Below are 18,144 nucleotides of genomic sequence, written 5' to 3' on the forward strand. Positions count from 1 at the left end.
CCAATCATGGTTCAATATGTAAATTGCATATTACACAATGCAGGAGACAATGAGGACATTTGAAGCTTCCAGCACACAGTAGGGTATTTTATGTGAAAGCAGTTCGAGGGGATTTTTGGTGGAGTGGCCAGACTTTGGAAATAGCTGTAAACATGTCAGACTGTGCTGTTTGGGGGTGCAAACCAGAACCGGGAGCCTCTACCCACTATTTGCCAAAGAAACCTGTGCTGAAGCAGATATGGATGGATTTTATATATAAACAACGCTTAAGCAGACCTTCAAATACACTGGGAATCCGTATTTGCGGCGCACATTTTAGTAACGACTGTTTCCTGAATTATTTTCAAAGATCTATGGGTTTTGCCAAAAAGTTGATTCTGAAACTTGACGCAGTGCCCTCCATTTATCCCGGCAGCCCAACAGAGCTTCAGCATGTAAGTATTTATTTTACTGCCCAAAGTTTCCAAAGAAACTTATCTCATTGTGCACTCACTGCCTGGGGTGTGTGGGCTCCTCAACGTGTTAGCTAACAACAGCTAAGCGGCTAGTGAAGTCAACTGATGTTTACTGTGCATTTAGACGCTGCTCGTCTCTTGTGATTTAAATGACAATACTTTTGCTAAAATGTTTAAATATATAATTTTCCAGTGAGCTTTGTGGGTATAATTAGGCTACGGGGCTGTAGTGGCTGTATGCTTTGGAAACCTGCAAGAGGAGCATAGAGGACGTAAGTCTGACGCAAGAATCGTTGGTTGTGACGTGTTACGTATTGATTAACACGCTGCCACAACAACGTAAAAAACTATCTATTTTCCTCTTTGAACAATCATTTTCTTTAGTTTCTCGTTTAAGGTATCTAATTGATATGTTTGCCCCGTTTCGTATGTGTCTTATTGTTTACCCCTGGCCATCTGTACGTTGACAAATAAAGTTGCTTAAAAAGCACCCAAGATGCATTGAACCCTGAACCCATAAACACAATGTATCTCATCTATTCTTACCAGTCTAATAATTCCTTAAGGTCTGGCTGTGTACCGCTGTGTACACACTAAATATACACTTTTATGTTTTTTTTTAAATGTCATGAAACTTTTAAGGTAACAATTTATCCAGTAAAAGTTTAATATGAAGGCAGCACTGTACTGTTTTCAAAGTCAGACATGCTGTGCCTCTGCAGTCTGTTGTAACAAAAACAAAGCTGAAGTAAAGGTGGGTTGAAAAGGTAAACATAGGCTTGGTTTAAAAGGTAACGTGAGGTGGTGTCCAAAGGTTAGAATTGTTAGAATATCGTCTTGGTAACATGTATATTCATTCATGCTTTATGTATTACTTGTAATTACCGTGCATTTCATGCAAAATTGAAACTACAACATTGTTTTGTTTTTGTCTTTTATGAAGGGTGCAGCTGCATTATGTTTAAAAAGAAGAGCAGATGTGGCTTGTCAGTGTAACTCAATGGTCGTGCATGAAGTTGGCCTCCAGTGTAGTCTTCCTGCGAACAGGACAAGGACTGTGGGGACCCAGCTGTCAGAACGCAGACTGATATACAGGAGAAGCATGGGTGTGTGTCTCTCAAATGACTGATTGCTCTCTGAGTGAAGATGCCTACCCATGTATCACATTACTCTATATTGTATACAATCTGTTATTGTGTGTGTGCTTCACAGGTGTCCAGACAAAGCTGCCCAAAACAGGTGCTGGTGTTGGTACAGGAGAGACGAGACCAGCAGAGCAATCAGTTGGAGGGCTAATTTCAAGCTCTCAGAAACCTCCTCCATCACCTCCGACTGATTGGTCACAGCCTGAAATTGAAGATGACGATCAATGCGTGACAGTGGTAACTCATCTTTTGTCTCTCTCTCTCATGGAGAAATCAAGTAATGGTGTCGTCACAGTAATGCAGGAATGGATGATTGTGAGGATTTGAATTAAGTCCTCTTTTTAGAGATGAAAACACGGCAGTAGACTAAATTCTGCAGCGTCTGCATACTAATTACAATGTAATCTATCTTGCTTAACAAGAGCATGCTGCAAAAAGTAAAACTGTTTATTTAATGCTTCTGCATCCGCAATCTATTTCTGCAGCATACAGTGGCAACACCGCTTTAAACTTATCTCTTTATAATGGAAAACAGATGTTATTAACTATCCTATATACAAAATACCCATGTGCACATTTTTGTAGAGTAGTGATTGGCCAAAAACCTTGAATTTATTAATGTGTCACACTTATGTTCTATTATCCTTCACACATTTGTCCTTCAACACTTTGCTGACCTTTTATTCCATTTCAAACCTAAAGCCCATTTGACACATTTCATAGTGCAAATGATAGAAATCTCAACATGAATGTTGAGATTTTTAGATTTTGAGAAACTAGAACTGAGTGGAGCTGCAGAAAATTGGATCACGTAGGATGATGTAAGACCCGAGGCATCCATATTTCCACACCTAAATCATCTATTCAGAATAAGAATCCAGCTGTTGAAGTCAGCAAAAAAGCAGTAGTTTCTGACCTTCATACTGTGCTGGAGGTGAAACACAGTCACCTTCATCTGTTAGTGTCTAATAAGCCGGGTCATCTGTCTTTTTAATACAACACAGGACAAAACGATCATTGCTAATGGTGAATCGATGGTATGGCACTCCATTTATTTGCAGTATTCACACTTCCTCTCACACTCTCCATATTACAGCCAGCCAATAAAATTAGACTCAGTTTTACAGATATGGCTATGTGCACCTTAAAAACTATTTAGCCGTAAGATCGTGTATAATATGTTTTACAAAATATGTTCACTCAGTAGTTTTGCATAGTGCTCGGGATGATTGCTTTTAAGGTAAACATGCATTTTTCCTTCAACTCGCTGATCTCCAGTCAGACCTGTTAAGAAGAAGAAGAAAAATATTTAGAGAATGGCAACTTATATTGCACTTGAGGAATATTATGATACTGAGTGTGTTCTATTTATATAAAGCATTGGGAAGTGTGACAGGTTTGAGCTCACCCAGCTTTCCAGCCGTTCTTTCGATCTTCTCCAAGGCAGACTGAAGATCTCCTCCCTCAGGAAGTAGGACCTCTATCTCTCCCACATGGTAGCCAAAGTCAGCTTGGTCGAGATCTACCTGCACCCCCTCCTCCTCTAAAGTGAATGACCTCCGCACTGTTGTAAACTCGGCAAAGCACACCAGATTAATTTTGCTCAGCCAAGACTCATCCTCCTGTGAGGGGCTCATCTCTGTCTCTCTGTCCGCACAAACATCTTTTATGACCTCTTTCACTCTCAGTTGAATTTCAGGCAGATTTGTTATCTCCTTGTAGCGGGAACACAGTGCTGCCGCTTTAGATTGTTCTCCAGACCTCTCTTCTGTCCCGTTGGATGTTGTCGGGCACTTAAGCTCCCAGCATCCTTTACGTTTGCGCAGCCACATGTCTCTCAGCGTCAGGTCAAACTTGGGGGTGTCAAAGTACTGGTCACAAAACTGGCGTTGACCAAGACACACTGCTGAGTAAAATAAGTGTGAGGAGAGAGAGACAGAGAGAGAGATGATTTTAAAAATGGATAAATAAATATAAAATACTAATGAAGCGGTTACAGATAATTAAACTTCATTATTAACAAGAGACAGATGGCCAGTGTCACCAAAGTTACAGTGCAAACCACAGCAATTAGTATCATTAAAGTCCTTCAGTGACCATTTAGAAGTTGACGTGGATCACAGCCTTAGTTAAATGCCTCAGTTCTAAATGAACCGATGTGTAAATGTGTGGCAGGACAATTAAACACTTACCCCCGATCTCCTGCAGCGTTTTCAGAGTGTCCGCATTGCACAAAAACTTTCTTTCTACTTCAACACTCATCTGAAATGACATAGAAAGATCAACACCGACGATACTTTATGATCACAAATCAAACCTAATAGGTGTTATTTCTATATAAGAATGTAAAAGAAAACATTCTCATAAAACTTACACCTACCTGACAATATTAAGAAAAAGTAAGTTTAACCCTTTTGTCATTTTAGAAACACCTTAATTCAATTTTGAATGCATGACTTTTACGAGTAATAAAGTATTTTTACATTGTCCTATTACTTAAGTAAAAGATCTGCTTACTTCTCCCACCTCTGCATTTTAACCTTGGTTGGTTTTACGTTTTGTAAAGTTCATAAATATTCTGTTTAGTATTATTTAATTTAAAGCCCCATTGTAAACTGTCTGTAAATGCAACTAAACTGTTATTGTTGCACCAATTTACTGTAGAATAATATAGCAGCAGTAGTAGCTCCTGTGACATAAACAGGCTCGAAGCTGCCGCTGCTGCAGACTCATAAGTCGAAATCACCAAACTGAACCACAGAGTTGCAAAAATCACCATCCACGTACTGAACTGCACTCTCACACACCTTCTCAAGTCAAGTCCTAATATCCAAATAATTCGGCATTAAAAACGAGCGACACATCAATCAGCAGCCCCAACACGTCAGCGGAGTTTATTTTGCACAGGCGTAATTAGAGACACCTATGAGGGTATTCAGGAACATCACTTCCTGTCCCAGTAACGCAGTGGCATACAGATGGTGCAGTTTTAATCCCCTCTGCTTCATAAATATTTATTCCACATACTCGTCTGTTGATGTGCGCCACACCTATTATTTGATTGACCTGGAAAGTCATAATTCACGGACAGGTGCTGAGTAGAGCCTTTGCGGTCATATCTCTATTATTCAGCCTTAATTAACTCATCACACTCTTTGTGACAATCCAAGTTGGCAGAATGGGGACTCATTTTGTATTCACCTTTAATGTAAAAATGAGGGAGGAGTCCATGTAATCGAGGCATCGACAGACTTTATTTGGAATATAATCTATCATGCATTTTTTCTTACTTTATTTTTATTGCTTAATAAGTATTTTACCATACAGTAATAATCTCTAATATCTGCGGGGTTACGTAAGGGATTTGATAGCCGTGTCTGTCCCTTCTGAATGTCAGCAATCAGCCTTGGGGGGAGCTGTGGTCTGTTTACTAGAGGGAAGAGGGGAAGGAGAGAGGGATAGGGCGAATGAAGGGAGGGGGAGAACAGGAGAGAGAGAGAGAGAGAGAGAGAGAGAGAGAGAGAGAGAGAGAGAGAGAGAGAGAGAGAGAGAGAGAAAAGAGAGAGAGAGAGAAAAAGAAAGAGAGAGAGAGAGAAAGAGAGAGAGAGAGAGGGAGGGCAGGCAAGAAAACTTTTCAGTTCTGAGGAGCCACGGAGGAAGCGTGTGTGTGTGTGCGTGCTGGAGCGGCGACCATGCAGGTAAAAACGCATTAGCTAATTGCTCTGAACTTAATTAAACGTCTTTCGCGATCGGTTAATTGTGCTGATTTGGTCGGGGAGAGTGGCCTGCGACTGATAGAGGATCGAGCAAACGACGGATTGTGCCCCATACTAATCCGATCCCTTATAGAAATCCAACATTAAATCCAAACTTTTTTCTGCCTCTCGTCTCTCTTTCGCCTGCTCTCCCTACACCACCCCCATCGTCGAGGCGACCGCGGCGCACGTACTCCGCTTCAAGTAGCTTTTTAGCGTTTAATTCGTTCGCCAATTACGGCTTGAAGCTGTTAAAATGATAGTTTAAATGGCCATGTGTTGCACCGTAAGTATTTAAGGTATGGATTTGAGCGCTAGGATTCGTCAAAAGGGGGTCTGCTGGGCGGCGAGGGAGGAGGGGGTGCGAGTGTTTTCTAACACATCTGTAAACGGAGCCCACGTTCATTAATTAAATGGCTTTAGTCCGGCTAGGCCTCAATTTGCGCTGTTGAGCAGCAGGCGGCGGGCGGTGTAACACTAGATGCCCGATTGGCAGCCCACAATCAGAGGGGTAAGGAAATAACTCGAGGCCGAGGTTTCTGATCTAATGTCTAGTGAGAGTATTTTCTATCCTGGGTGAACTCGGTCGGTGTATTGGAGCTGCAGTTCCCACCTGGACCAGGCAGAGTTTGCAGGGAGTGGAGACTAGCCAGTTAGAGACAGTTTGAGGAGCGCTTAATTATCTCTGACTGCTAACAGGCTAGCTAGCAAAGTGACACGACTGTTATTAGCTCAACTGCTTCTTGTTTATTAATTCAATGACCGTCTAGGCTTTAACAGAGAGCCAGCAACGACATTGTGTATTCGCCTCTCCTGTGGTTTGCAGTTTCGGAGAAGTGTCTGGCTATCACTGCGGGGTTATTTTCAGTTAACTAACCGCTAACCAGTATTTCCAGAAACACGACTGTAATGCGACGTTACAGGGGGGCTTCTCAACCTAACGTTAGCTTGCTAGCTAATTGATTCGTCTCCGGTCGGCATAGCTAATTAGACTGCTCATTAATTAGCCAACTATGAGCATAGAGACGTCAATCTGGTCATTATATCTTGGTTTTTAATTATGAAATTCGAGATGAGGAGCTTTCAAACATGATATACTCTGCAGATATAGACTTTTTGAAACATTATCTGGTCATATCACCCTGCTAGCTTGCTAATTGGCATGACGAGGAAGTGAGGATCGTAGCTGTGTTGGTATTTCTCCTCATGGGCATGGATTGCTGTCATGGTTGCATCTTGGATCATGAATGCTTGCTGAAAAAAATGCATTAAAGCTGCGTGGTAAAATCCAGACTAATGGTCTATTTTGACTTCCTTAAAACTGCGTGGGAGGGAGTAACAGTTATTTGATCACGCACGTCGAGCTTCAGATCATATTTAATACATTGGCCACGTTCCTTGTATTGGTCAAAACTGGGGGGAAATAAGTGGTGCGCCAGACTGTACACTCATTATAAATTGTTGAGCAGTGCATGTTATGATTTGGATTGAGTGTTACTTCACTATATTCTGCATTCAATACATGTCGTGCAATTGTGATGGATCAGTTTGTTGAAAGTTAGATTGATTGCAAAGAGGTATGAAACAATAAATCTCTCATAGAGAGTTCACAACGGTGCAATGTAAAACCTACTGAAAGCATTAGATGGATACTTATTTACATTACAAAGATGTCATTAAACAATTGCATTATTGTGTAATTTGATACGGTCATTGAAGACAAAATGTTGGGAAGCTCCCTACAAAACACAGTTAATGTTGAATGAAACTTCAAAGACCTTTTTTTAACAATGAGTTACTGATGAAAGATTAGTTTTACTGTTAAAGAGGACATGACATGCCTATTGAAGGATATGGCAACTGGCTTCTGATTGTAGGTTCAAATTAAAACACTGCAGTGCATGATAAATCTTGGTCACAACAGTATACTTTTATCTTGGTGGGTGCAGCTCTCCTCATGATCTTGATGAAATTACTTCCTTACTTTGCACTCTCTTTCTGCATTTTTGATAAATAACGGATTCAAAAACTGTAAGAACATCTTTTTTTGTTTTGTTTTTGTTTTTTGTTAGGAGGAGTCTGAAGAGACACTGAGCAGTGAAAGCAATGGAGTGGCTGAGTGGCTGTGCCCCCTGTGCCAAAAAGGACAAACCAACAGATCCTGCCTGTCTCTACATCTCACTGAGCAACACAGCGTACTTCCATCTTGTGTCGACAAACTGCTAGACATTGTAAGTACGGCTGGGCAGTATGGCCAGGCTTTACTCCTTGAAGGGTAAAACTTAATTACTTTGGGTAGCACAATTATGTGCGTAATGTTTAATGAACCCACTTGTTGCTGGCGGATATACAGGGGTTGGACAAAATATCAAATGCATGGCAATGCTAAAGTCAGGTCACAAATTTCAACATTTAAAAATAACTTTTAAAAACACAAGCGTTTTACCAAATTAGTTTTCACTGCCGGCCTACTGTCTTATTTGTTTCTGTTACTTTGTCCACCCTATGTCGTATATTTGATTGTATATGAGAAAATAGATTGATAACTTTATTAATCCCCTGGTTTGGTCACCTATGCACCATTAAAAACAAAAAAGAGACTAAGTAAGACGGGTTACATATGACTATGTATCCTACGACATTCACATATGTAATTACTGGATAATAACAAGTAAGTGTTCTTTGTAATTCATATCTTAATGTTTTATTCGGATGTTATTTTCACATAATACACATTTCTATAAACTGTCATCTGTCGATACATTAGGAGATCTGCAACTAATGATTATTTTCATTAAAGATTAATCTACCAATTTGTTTTCTCAATCACAATTGTGAAAATAGTATGTCCATCCCAGTTTCTCAAAGTCCAAGGTGATTTCTTTAAATGTCTTTTGTTAGTCCAAAACCCAAAGACATTCACTTTATTATGATCTAAAACAGAGTAAAGCAGAACATCTCCATATTTGAAAGGCAGTAACCTTTTTGCATGAAAAATTACTTATAATAATGAAATATCAAAAATAGTTGCTAATTATTTTTCTGTCGACTGCCTACTCGAGTAGTCGACTAATCATTGATGCTCTATAAATTAGTAATTAGTACTGTGAGTTGTGACTGGAGGAGGTTTTCTTTTAATGACTTCTTTGTGCAGATTGATTGGGTTGTGTTAGTGTCAAGTATTTGCTGAGTAGAGATCAAATTCTAAAAGAATAAGCACCTCAATTAACACAATTAACAATGGGTCATTACAATTTAGTACGTTAAGAAATGGAAATAATTATATTGGTGGCTGAAATGATCAAAGACTGCTTTTGTTTATGCCTTTTTAGAGTAATTAGTAAATTAAAGGCTACCCAAGCTTGCTATGTGTAATATAACCACACATCAATGAGTCACGCCCAAAAGTTGTGCTGCTCAAAAGCCACACAGCATTCAGCTCAACTGAATCGAGTTAAGTTTGCTATAGGAATTTAGCTGACACTCCTTTCATTTTCTTTTAACAGGCTGTTCTAAAACAGGGTGGGAGCAGAGAAGAAGCAAGTGAAAGTGCTCTAAAGTCTTCAGGTGAGTGTAAAAATACTTAAAAAAAAAGATTTAAATGATGAGAAGAACATCACAGAATTGAGCACCATGGTAACACACATGCTTTTCGTCATGTTTTTCTAATAACAAAATAAGTAATTACTAATCTCTTTTATCCAGACAGACCTAATTTACTCCTTACATGGATTATTATAATATAGATGTTTTTGTGATACTAAAATGGTGTTTTGCCTATTTAAAAACTATATTAAGGGGAAAACATTTACGTTTTTATATTGCCCCTGATGTGGCTTTAATGGGTGCAGGTTGGTTAAAGTGTAAGTGCCGATTAACGGTTACATTCAGTCTGCATATGTGCACCTCTGTTAACAGTTGGACCTCCATTTACTAGAAACCTTAAACCTGTATATTTATTTTATCAGATGCTGATTCTTCACAACTGAAGCACGCTGAAGACCTCGGTTCAGATCCCTGCCAATCTAGTGAGAGTTCAGACGCTACCCAGACGCTTGGAGACCAAGAGATGGAGGAAGAGAGAATAATGGAAGAGGAGGGAGGTGAAGCTGAGCCAGTGCCAGAAGAGGAGGGAAATCAACTCGCAGGAGCCAAACAGAAAAACACAACTGAAATCCCAGACACTAGTGAAAAGTCAGTTGGTAAAAAAGGTGTGCCAGCTGAAAATAACACCCAATCATTCAAATGCAATGCCTGCCTGGAAACCTTTCCCGGCAGAACTGCCTTGAAAGTTCATTACAACTCTGCATCCCACATTCAGAGGATGACAACAGGCTCTGCAAAACAAGGTGGGGACATTAATCCCCCAGCTCCATCAGTTCCTGTCCTGTCTCGGCCATATATATTAAACAAACCCTACCAGTGTGCTATATGTCGAGTCTCTTACAATCATGCCATCACCCTTGAGAGCCATATGAAATCTGTCTTGCACCAGACCCGCAGCAGAAATGCTGGAATTGTCGCACATGCTGCAAGCAGAGCAGCTGCCACTGCTAGTTTGGGAGGAACCACCAGTGTACTAAACACTGTAGTGACCACATCTGGAAGTAGGACCAGTCAGTTAGTTGCCACCACCAACTGTGCTGCTCCTGGGACCTTGATGGTGACTACTACAAAGGACGGAGAGCAGATTCAAACTTCTCAAGTAGCTCCCTCCCTGCTCACCTCCCCTGTGGCCTCAGCTCAGGCGGTCTCAGCCTTTCTCACCCTCCTCACGTCTAGTCCCAACAACCTCCCGCATTCCCTCCTCCCCTCCCTGTTCGCAGCTGGTGCTGCTCCTGGTGCCGCCGTGCCTCAGCCTCAAATGGTCATGCCCTTGATCTTGAATGGGCTCCAAGCCCAAACCCAGCAGCACCAAGAGAACCAGCAAGGCCAGCTCCTAACTCAGTGTGTGCCATTCATAGGTCTCAGCACAGCCCAGCAAGCTCTCCTAACCCAAAGACTTAACAGCTTACAAAACCTGTGGCCCTCTGCAGGAGTTCCAACAAACATACAGCCCTGCCTGGAAGAGCAAAAACAGTCTATAAAATGTGAGGAAGAACAAGAAAGGCAGGACAGTGATGAGACATTTGAAGAGAAAGACTCCAATCAGATCAAGGACAGGAATAGCTGGACTACAGCAAACATAAAAACAAAGAAACTTAAGGAGGACAGTAAAGAATCTGCACAGTGTCCTAATATAGAAGGCAAAGTGAAGGTTGAGAATAATGAAGACAATGGAAAGGCATATAGAGATAGCACAACAGATGGAGACAGCTCGACTAATCAGTTGGACCTGGAAGGTGATAAAGCAGCTAGCCTGAATCTCTCCCCAGCGGGCACAGAGAAGAGCCTCCGCAATAAGAATCTCTCGCCTTCTGCATCTGTGCCCAGCAACTCAAGCCTGAGTCCTTTAAATTTAAACCTTACACTTAGCCCTGATTCTACTCCTCAAAAATCACAATCGGGTACTAGCCCTTGTGGCTCTCTCGGCACCCCAAAATCCAGCCCGAGTACAAATGCCTTAACTAAGAACCAAACTCGACCCGATTGTAATGCAATGGGGTCCATTTATCCAGACCTTCCAGTGCTGTCAGAGTTCCAGTCGGAGGTCCTCTGGGCTTTTTTTGAGTCGCGTAGTGAAGCTGATGCAGCAAGTCCTCCCCATGAGGACTGTGAGGCGCTGGGCAGAGAAGTAGGACTTTCTGAGGTAGAGGTACGTAGGTGGTTAAGCCAAGCCCGACATGTGAAACAGAGGCAGAGGGATGCGGAGTTCGAACACCTGCGACGCTTGCCAGGATATACAAGACAAGACAATAACTATCATGACTATCATGACTATCATGACTATGAAAGCTCACTTATTATAGCAGAAGGTGATGATGATGTTGAAGCATCAGGTAGTCAGGCAATAGATTTGTCTAGTACAAGAGGGAAACGCACACAAAGAGATTTGGGAAGGGAGGGTCAGGGAGATTCCTGTCTCACTTCTGACTCTGAAAATGAGGTTTACACCTCTGTCATTGTGTCTGATGAGGAAAGTCAGAATGGTTCTTTGAGGGAGGGACCTGAGAGCCCTGCTAAAGATGAAGTACAGTGGGATGTCCATGGTGATAAAGGGTCAGTTGGAGGAAAGGTCTTGCGATCTACAACTGTGTTTCTATCTGATGCAGAGGATGAGTATGACGATGAGGAGGGTGGAGTGGGTCAAAGGGCCAAGAGGAAAAAACAAAAGAAGGAGTTTGAGCGCGATGAGGTGGAGGTGAAGAAGGAGAGACAGGACTCGGATGTGGATCTAGAGTTGGAGGCTCAAGGAGATCCTCCAAATTCACAGTCTCATGCTGAAATTCCTACCAGTGCTCTCCACTCACTTCCACTGTCCCTTGCTCCTTTTTCTACTCAGTTCCTGAGTCCATATGTCCTCTCTCTGACTCCTACAGTGCTTGATGGGAGTAAAGTACCCATCTTTCCTAACCCACCAACCATCACACGCTTCTCAAGCTCTCTTCTCTCTCATTCTCTCTCCTCGCACAGCCAAACTTCCCACTACCTGTCCAATGGTGGTGACTGTGAGTCCGCTCTGGATCTCAGCATGGGAAAAAATAACTCAAAATCTGCTTCTTCCTCGTCATCTCTGGCTGATAAAATTGCAGCACAGAAAGGACAATTGCTGGATGGGCTTGGCTTGAGGCCCACGTCCAAAGGTCTGGTAGTCGTCCAGGTCAAGCCTGAACCTGTTAATTCTATGCCCTCTTCCAACAGCAGTATGAGTCTGATGAACTATAACAACATGACAAAGTCTAGTATTTACATGAGGGCATCAGAGAAAATGAATTCCACACTATTGGAAAGGGAGCCAGAAAAGGAGAGAGAGAAGGAAAAGGAGAGAGAGCAGGATCAGCAGCAGAGGAAGTCGAAAGGAAAAAGGTATCGGGATATGCGACGTTCAAGGACCATAATTCAAGCTGAACAACTTGACATTCTGTATGGCTGCTATTTCAAAGACCCAAATCCTGGGAAACATGAGTTTGAACAGATTTCAGAGTGGGTCCACCTTCCAAAGAAGGTTGTTCAGATTTGGTTCCAGAACATGAGGGCGAGGGAACGAAAGGGGGAGGTCCGATTCATCAGTGATGGGACCCTGGCAGCGGTTGGAAAACCTCTTATCAAATTTACCTGGCCTCTTTCCAAACCCATTTTCTCCAACAAGCCTGCTCCAAATAATACTGGGTGCATCACAACAACTCCAATTGTACGTACCCTCATGAAGACCGAGAGAGAGCCTGTTAAGGAGCTGGGCAAACCTGCTGTGGTGAAAAAAATAGCCCCAGTTCCTATCAAGCCCAAGGAGATAGTTTCCTCTACCACAGTCTCCCCGGTGAGCAGCAGTGCTTCTGCAGTGCCAAAGACTAAGCTCGAAACCACTAGCAATGTCACTATGGTCAAAGTTGCTCCCAAAATCAACACCCCTGTCCTTTTAGCACCACCCAAGGATCCAATCCCTATTGCCCCACGACCGGCCCAGAAACGAAAGCTAGAAGAGGAGAGCGAGGAAGAAAAGACTGATGAGGAGAAAGACAATGAAAATGAGATGGATCCTGGACCAGGAACTACTAACCGCATGGTGCCCAAGTTGCCCACAACTCTCGTCAACAACAGGCCTCCTGCCACAACAGTGGTAGCACAAAAACAGAATGGGCTCAACTACTGGACCCCAAAGGTTCCCATTAAGATCAACACTTTATCAAGAGAACAACTGGCTCTTTCAACACACACGTCTCTGCGTACCATCCCCCCTCCTCCCACTCCCAGCATTGCGCCAGTCAGCCCGAATACCCCCAGCTCTGCCAAAGTGGCCAGCCCCTCCACCCCGGTCGTAGCTAAATCAAGCCCGACTGAAAGCAGCTTCCTGCCCCACTCATCTAGCCGTAGGCCACGTACACACTTGTCCTGCCTACAACTATCTATTCTGCAGTCCTGTTACGAGACCTGTGCCCACCCTAATGCCATGGAGTGTGAGGCAATCGGCACCGAGCTCAACCTGCCGCTCAAGGTGGTGCAGATCTGGTTTCAAAACACGAGAGCCAAGGAGAAGCGCTGGAGGCTGCAGCAAGAGAAAATGGTAAGTGGGCGAGTAGACTCACTGTCTGTACATACTTACAGGGTAGTTTTAAAGGTCTATTGTACAAAATCGCATTATTGTTTATACAGTAAGAAAGACTAATAAAATGTACAGCAAGGTAGGTCACTGAGAAGAGGAAACTTTCCTTTTGTTATCACATTGATGCTTTGCACCTTTTTATTCTAGGGCTGGTCAATAACTTAATATAACAATAGCTAAACATAACTGAGCTGCTAGTGGCCACAGTGCAGCACCTGGGCATATTGTTGTGCACTTATTGATTTCAAGCTTAAGGCCGTGACACACCAAGACAATATCTGCTGTTGATTAATGTCTGGCCGTCAGTAAGCGTCTGTCAGCCTTAGTTTTTGCGATGTGTCCTGCGCTGTTGGAATTTTTCTGCCCTGCGGACAGTCTTAGTGATTTATTTAGCATTTTGAATTAATTGAATAAATCACTCTGATTGGATGTTGTGGAAAAGAAATGGAAGTGAGGTAAGCAAACAAATGACTTAAAAAAAAATAAGCGCCTTCTCTCTGGGTTCTTGATTTATCTTCATCTTATGTGCCATGCCATGATGTTTTACAACATCATGGCCATCTGGACTGAAGCAATTGAAGACCAACTGATTAGCATGATGAAAATTGAAGGAAACGCTATTTCTTGTTTGTGTATATACGCAGTCCGAGGTCTTCTAGTTGCCTCGTTTGAATGACTAATACGGAGTACCGTTACCTTCTGGTGTGGAGAGTTATTGCCACTCACGCAGGCGCAGTACGTACGTGCTTGTTGGCCGTTGGCTGTAGTCATTACGGTGTTTTTGGCCAAGACCAAAGCGACATGAGACGACACAGCGAGTGGCTCCATCACCACTAGTACTTTTATGTCCGGTGTGTCGGGGCATTTATTGTAATTAAAATCATTTAAAGTTTTTATTCTACACATTTTAAGAAGTTTTTTTTCTGTAATGCATAGCAGTGGTGCACAGTTCATTATTAAATGCGATTTCTTTTTTTTTTTTAAAGAAAAGAAAAGAAAAATGTCTTCATACATTTGCCATATTGTGATTAGAAAATCTCTTGTCAGTTAAATATTAATATTGTGAAATTGATTTCAACTAAAGCGACCGGCTCTGTTCAAGCTGTCATTTTCCTCAAAGCTAAAGTGATGAGCCCTAATACACTGTAGCGGACATTGTGTTTTTACCATTGTTTGTGGTAGTACTCTTAACAGTAGTATAAGTACTGAAACTACTGCAAACACACACATTTTGCTGTCTTTTAAAAAACAAAATATTGCTTAAATGTGCATGTAGCATGTGTAAATATATAGAGGACTTAAATGTTAGTCAAACCTGTAACAACATTTGAGCTTTAAATGATGTGACATTGAACTTATTCCCTCTCTGGTCCTGTTTATCCACCCCACCTTCCCATTCCCAGTCTCCTCTGTCAGGTGGAAAGGTGGACATGAGCTCAGGAAGCTACCTGCAGTACAACGCTCTCAAAGCCAATCGTCCCATCCTTCCCAAACCTGTTCAGCTGACTGTTACTGAACCTCCAGCTTCCCCAATGGCCGGCCAGCCAGTGCCAAAGGAGACTCTGACAGGCCGCTGTGATGCCTGCAACGTCTCCTTTGAATCCCGGGCTGCAGCGAGGGCCCACGTCTTCTCGCCACGTCATCTGGCAACCTTGAGAACCACTAACTTTGGCCAGCCGACGACGCTCGTCAACAAGAACGGAACCAGCGGGACTGCAAGTGTTGTGCCGGGCTCACAGGTCCCTCCCTCCACTCCGGTAACCAGTTCGGGAGGGGAGATGGTTACCGTGTCGCCTCCACCAACGGGCAACAGTTAAAGACTCAGATCAGGATTGGTCTGCACACTGACTATTCTTGGACCCATTTGGATCCTCAGATTTTAATAAACAAAACGAGCACTACTTCTCAAAAGCTAATATTCTTTAGTTTTTGAAATTGGCTCCCCCTGCACCCGCTATCCCTTGCTCAACCTTCACTGACTCGAAATCCGTTAATCGAAAGACTTCACCTGGAATCCAATACAACAGCAAACTATTTCCATGCTGCTTCACACTCAGTCAGTTGCTGTCTTTATAAGTGATGAACACATCCCAAGTCTCCCTCAATCTCACTGTATCCAAACATTTTTGGTCCTAACCCTGTGGTTATATATTACCTTACTTCAATGACCTTCCTATAATTTGTAAAGGCACTCAACTTGCCATGCTTGAACTGTACCTAAAGACAGATGCAAAAGTGTTTCCTCTTTGGAAGTGGCCATTTGACGATAGGCCCGGAAACTTTTTTGGGATAATAACATGAAATACTTTCATAAATAACTCCCAGTTTTCTCCTGTGGAATTGTTTTTCTCATGCCTACTTTTACTTCTAGGGCAAAGATTGCTTGGATATAATATGACTGGACTGAACCATTGGGAGAGGAAGAACTGGTAACTTTTTTTATTTGCTACAGGAGTGTGATCTGAAGAGTGTTGTGTCCACTCATTTGGGATTAAAAAAAAAAGAGGTACTTTAGAGAGAATAGGGCTTTTGAATTGTCATTTACATGTTCATAGTTTTCATGACAATCCAAATAGACAGGGCAAAAAGAGAGGCTGAGGAAAGTAGAGTCTTGGCATACCGCACTTTTGACACATTTTACGTAGTTTGAAATGTTTTTAAGCATTCTAATGCAAGTGTCTTTCATTGAAAGATGCAAAAATGCATGTTGGATGCCTTAATATAAATCACGTGAAATAAATTGATTTTTGCTAGTCTAATGAAACCTGCTTTAGGTGTGGGCATAATATTGTGCAAGAAGCAGTCCTGGGTATGTAAATGACGAAGAGCTCTATTCCAAAATGCTTTTATATTAAACTTTGGGGGAAACGTCTGAATGCCATTCTGTACTTGGAACATAGCAAATCCTGCCTGTAAAGTTTTCAGCATTCTCTTGGCCAAGGACTATAATTACATAATTACCAACTATCTTGTTTTTACAACAAATTTCTTTGATCCTGTGGATTTCACTTTCCCTCCAAATGGTGTATAGCTCATTTTGAAATGCAGCTCTTCAAACCTGTTGGGGGAAAATAAATGTTTTCACCGACTGTGGGTGCGTTCGCAATATGACAGCCTTAAGAAGAAACCCCACCAGGTATATAAATTGACGCCCTGGTGATCCTCGTATAATGGTAGTGAATTGATTTCATCCTCACCTGGCACAGAGGGTCAGACCGATTTAGTAAATTTACAGTTTTCTTTGCCATGAATACTGTGCATAAGACAGAAAAGTTAAGTACTCATTTTATTTACTTTAATATTTATACAAATGCCAATAGAAGCAATTAAAAACTGATTTAACAGATTTTTATTTAGGTCAAAAGCCAAGCCTCAAGAAATATTAGAGAGAAGGGCTTGAAATGGCCTTTTTCCTATACTTTCCCCCCCCACATTTGTTCAGTTTTGATACAGAGTTACTAATTCTGGTAATGTACATTCTGTGACATGAGATCTCTATATCTGGAAACCATGACAAGGGAGATTGGATATTACTAGTATCCTTAAGGGACTAATGGATAGTCAAATCTTGAAAGCAAATTGGGAAACATTAAACGTGTTGACTGAGAGCTATGGTGCTGTGTTGAAGGACACTTAACATACTAAAGATGTTTTCCTTCAATTTAAGTTGTATATTAATGTTACTATTGATAGTTTTAACAAAATGCAAAACTAAAACATGAACTTTTGTAAAGAAATATATTAAAAAATAACTGATATTCCAAAGTAATCCTCCCTTTGCTTTCTGTCATTCAAAAACCAAAAAGCAATCTTGAGGTCGACAGAGAGCAGGAGAGGTGTTTGTAAATGCAAACTGTAAAGGACATCCCACGGCTTGACACTTGCACTAGTCCACAATTTTTGCACAAGCTACAGACATTTCAAATGAACACAGCCATTAACACGACATTAAGAGTCACTTGTTGTGGTTTTTGAAACCAGGATGGTAACAATGTCCTTTCATGAGTAATAATTTGTACTCCTGTTGGAAACTGTATCTTGTGTGTAAAGCAACTGGACTGGAGTGCTTTAACTTCAAGACTGGGATTACACACGCGCACACACAGACACGGTGTTGCACTGTCCAAACTAGATAGGTTTTTATGGAGATCTGCTTTTTATTCTCTTATGTTTCATTGTCACTTTGATTATCACTATTGTTATAGCTGTACTACTACTTATACGATTTTCCATTACTACCCATCACTGTTTTTGATTATTATTGATCCATAATGGTTTTTAATGCCACCCCTTTGCTCAAAAACAATATGGTATTACTCTGATATTGAACAATAATAGTGGCAGTGTTGTTATGAATTGTTAGATTTTTGATTAAGCTTATTTTTTCCTCCTCACTTGTACCTGCCTTTTTGTGTTTGGTCTCCATTATGCTTTCTTTGATATACAGAAAAAGAAATAAAATCAGTTGAACAACAAAAGTTTATCTGTCTGATTGCAGTGCTTTTGGGGCATTTGTTTGTACTTTATTCTAAATTCTTGATATAAACATATAATCCTAGGTTTTCCATGAGTGGGATATTTCAAATAAA

At 41.5% G+C, this 18,144-nt stretch overlaps 2 protein-coding genes across 10 annotated transcripts; one reads left to right on the top strand and one right to left on the bottom strand.

Annotated features, from left to right (window-relative positions):
• Positions 1-2,627: 2,627 nt before the first annotated feature.
• On the bottom strand, positions 2,628-4,545 carry thtpa (thiamine triphosphatase). 7 transcript variants are annotated; one of them, XM_029457830.1, is made up of 4 exons: positions 4,408-4,545; positions 3,793-3,862; positions 3,009-3,503; positions 2,628-2,884 (listed from the first exon to the last, which is right to left on the bottom strand). In XM_029457830.1, the coding sequence occupies exons 2-4, from the start codon at positions 3,860-3,862 to the stop codon at positions 2,784-2,786; spliced, it is 666 nt and encodes a 221-aa protein (XP_029313690.1). In that variant the 5' UTR covers positions 4,408-4,545; the 3' UTR covers positions 2,628-2,783. The 7 variants fall into 7 exon arrangements, with proteins under 7 accessions (XP_029313690.1, XP_029313687.1, XP_029313688.1 ...); XM_029457827.1 differs by having other exon boundaries at positions 3,009-3,506; XM_029457828.1 differs by having other exon boundaries at positions 3,009-3,506; positions 4,388-4,438.
• Positions 4,546-5,113: 568 nt separating this feature from the next.
• On the top strand, positions 5,114-18,033 carry zfhx2 (zinc finger homeobox 2). 3 transcript variants are annotated; one of them, XM_029457501.1, is made up of 5 exons: positions 5,114-5,298; positions 7,428-7,586; positions 8,862-8,922; positions 9,324-13,516; positions 14,959-18,033. In XM_029457501.1, the coding sequence occupies exons 1-5, from the start codon at positions 5,293-5,295 to the stop codon at positions 15,370-15,372; spliced, it is 4,833 nt and encodes a 1,610-aa protein (XP_029313361.1). In that variant the 5' UTR covers positions 5,114-5,292; the 3' UTR covers positions 15,373-18,033. The 3 variants fall into 3 exon arrangements, with proteins under 3 accessions (XP_029313361.1, XP_029313360.1, XP_029313359.1); XM_029457500.1 differs by lacking the exon at positions 5,114-5,298 and adding an exon at positions 5,381-5,641; XM_029457499.1 differs by lacking the exon at positions 5,114-5,298 and adding an exon at positions 5,716-5,866.
• Positions 18,034-18,144: the final 111 nt, after the last annotated feature.

This window comes from Cottoperca gobio, chromosome 20 (genome assembly GCF_900634415.1).
Source record: "Cottoperca gobio chromosome 20, fCotGob3.1, whole genome shotgun sequence".
Lineage (NCBI taxonomy): Eukaryota > Metazoa > Chordata > Actinopteri > Perciformes > Bovichtidae > Cottoperca > Cottoperca gobio.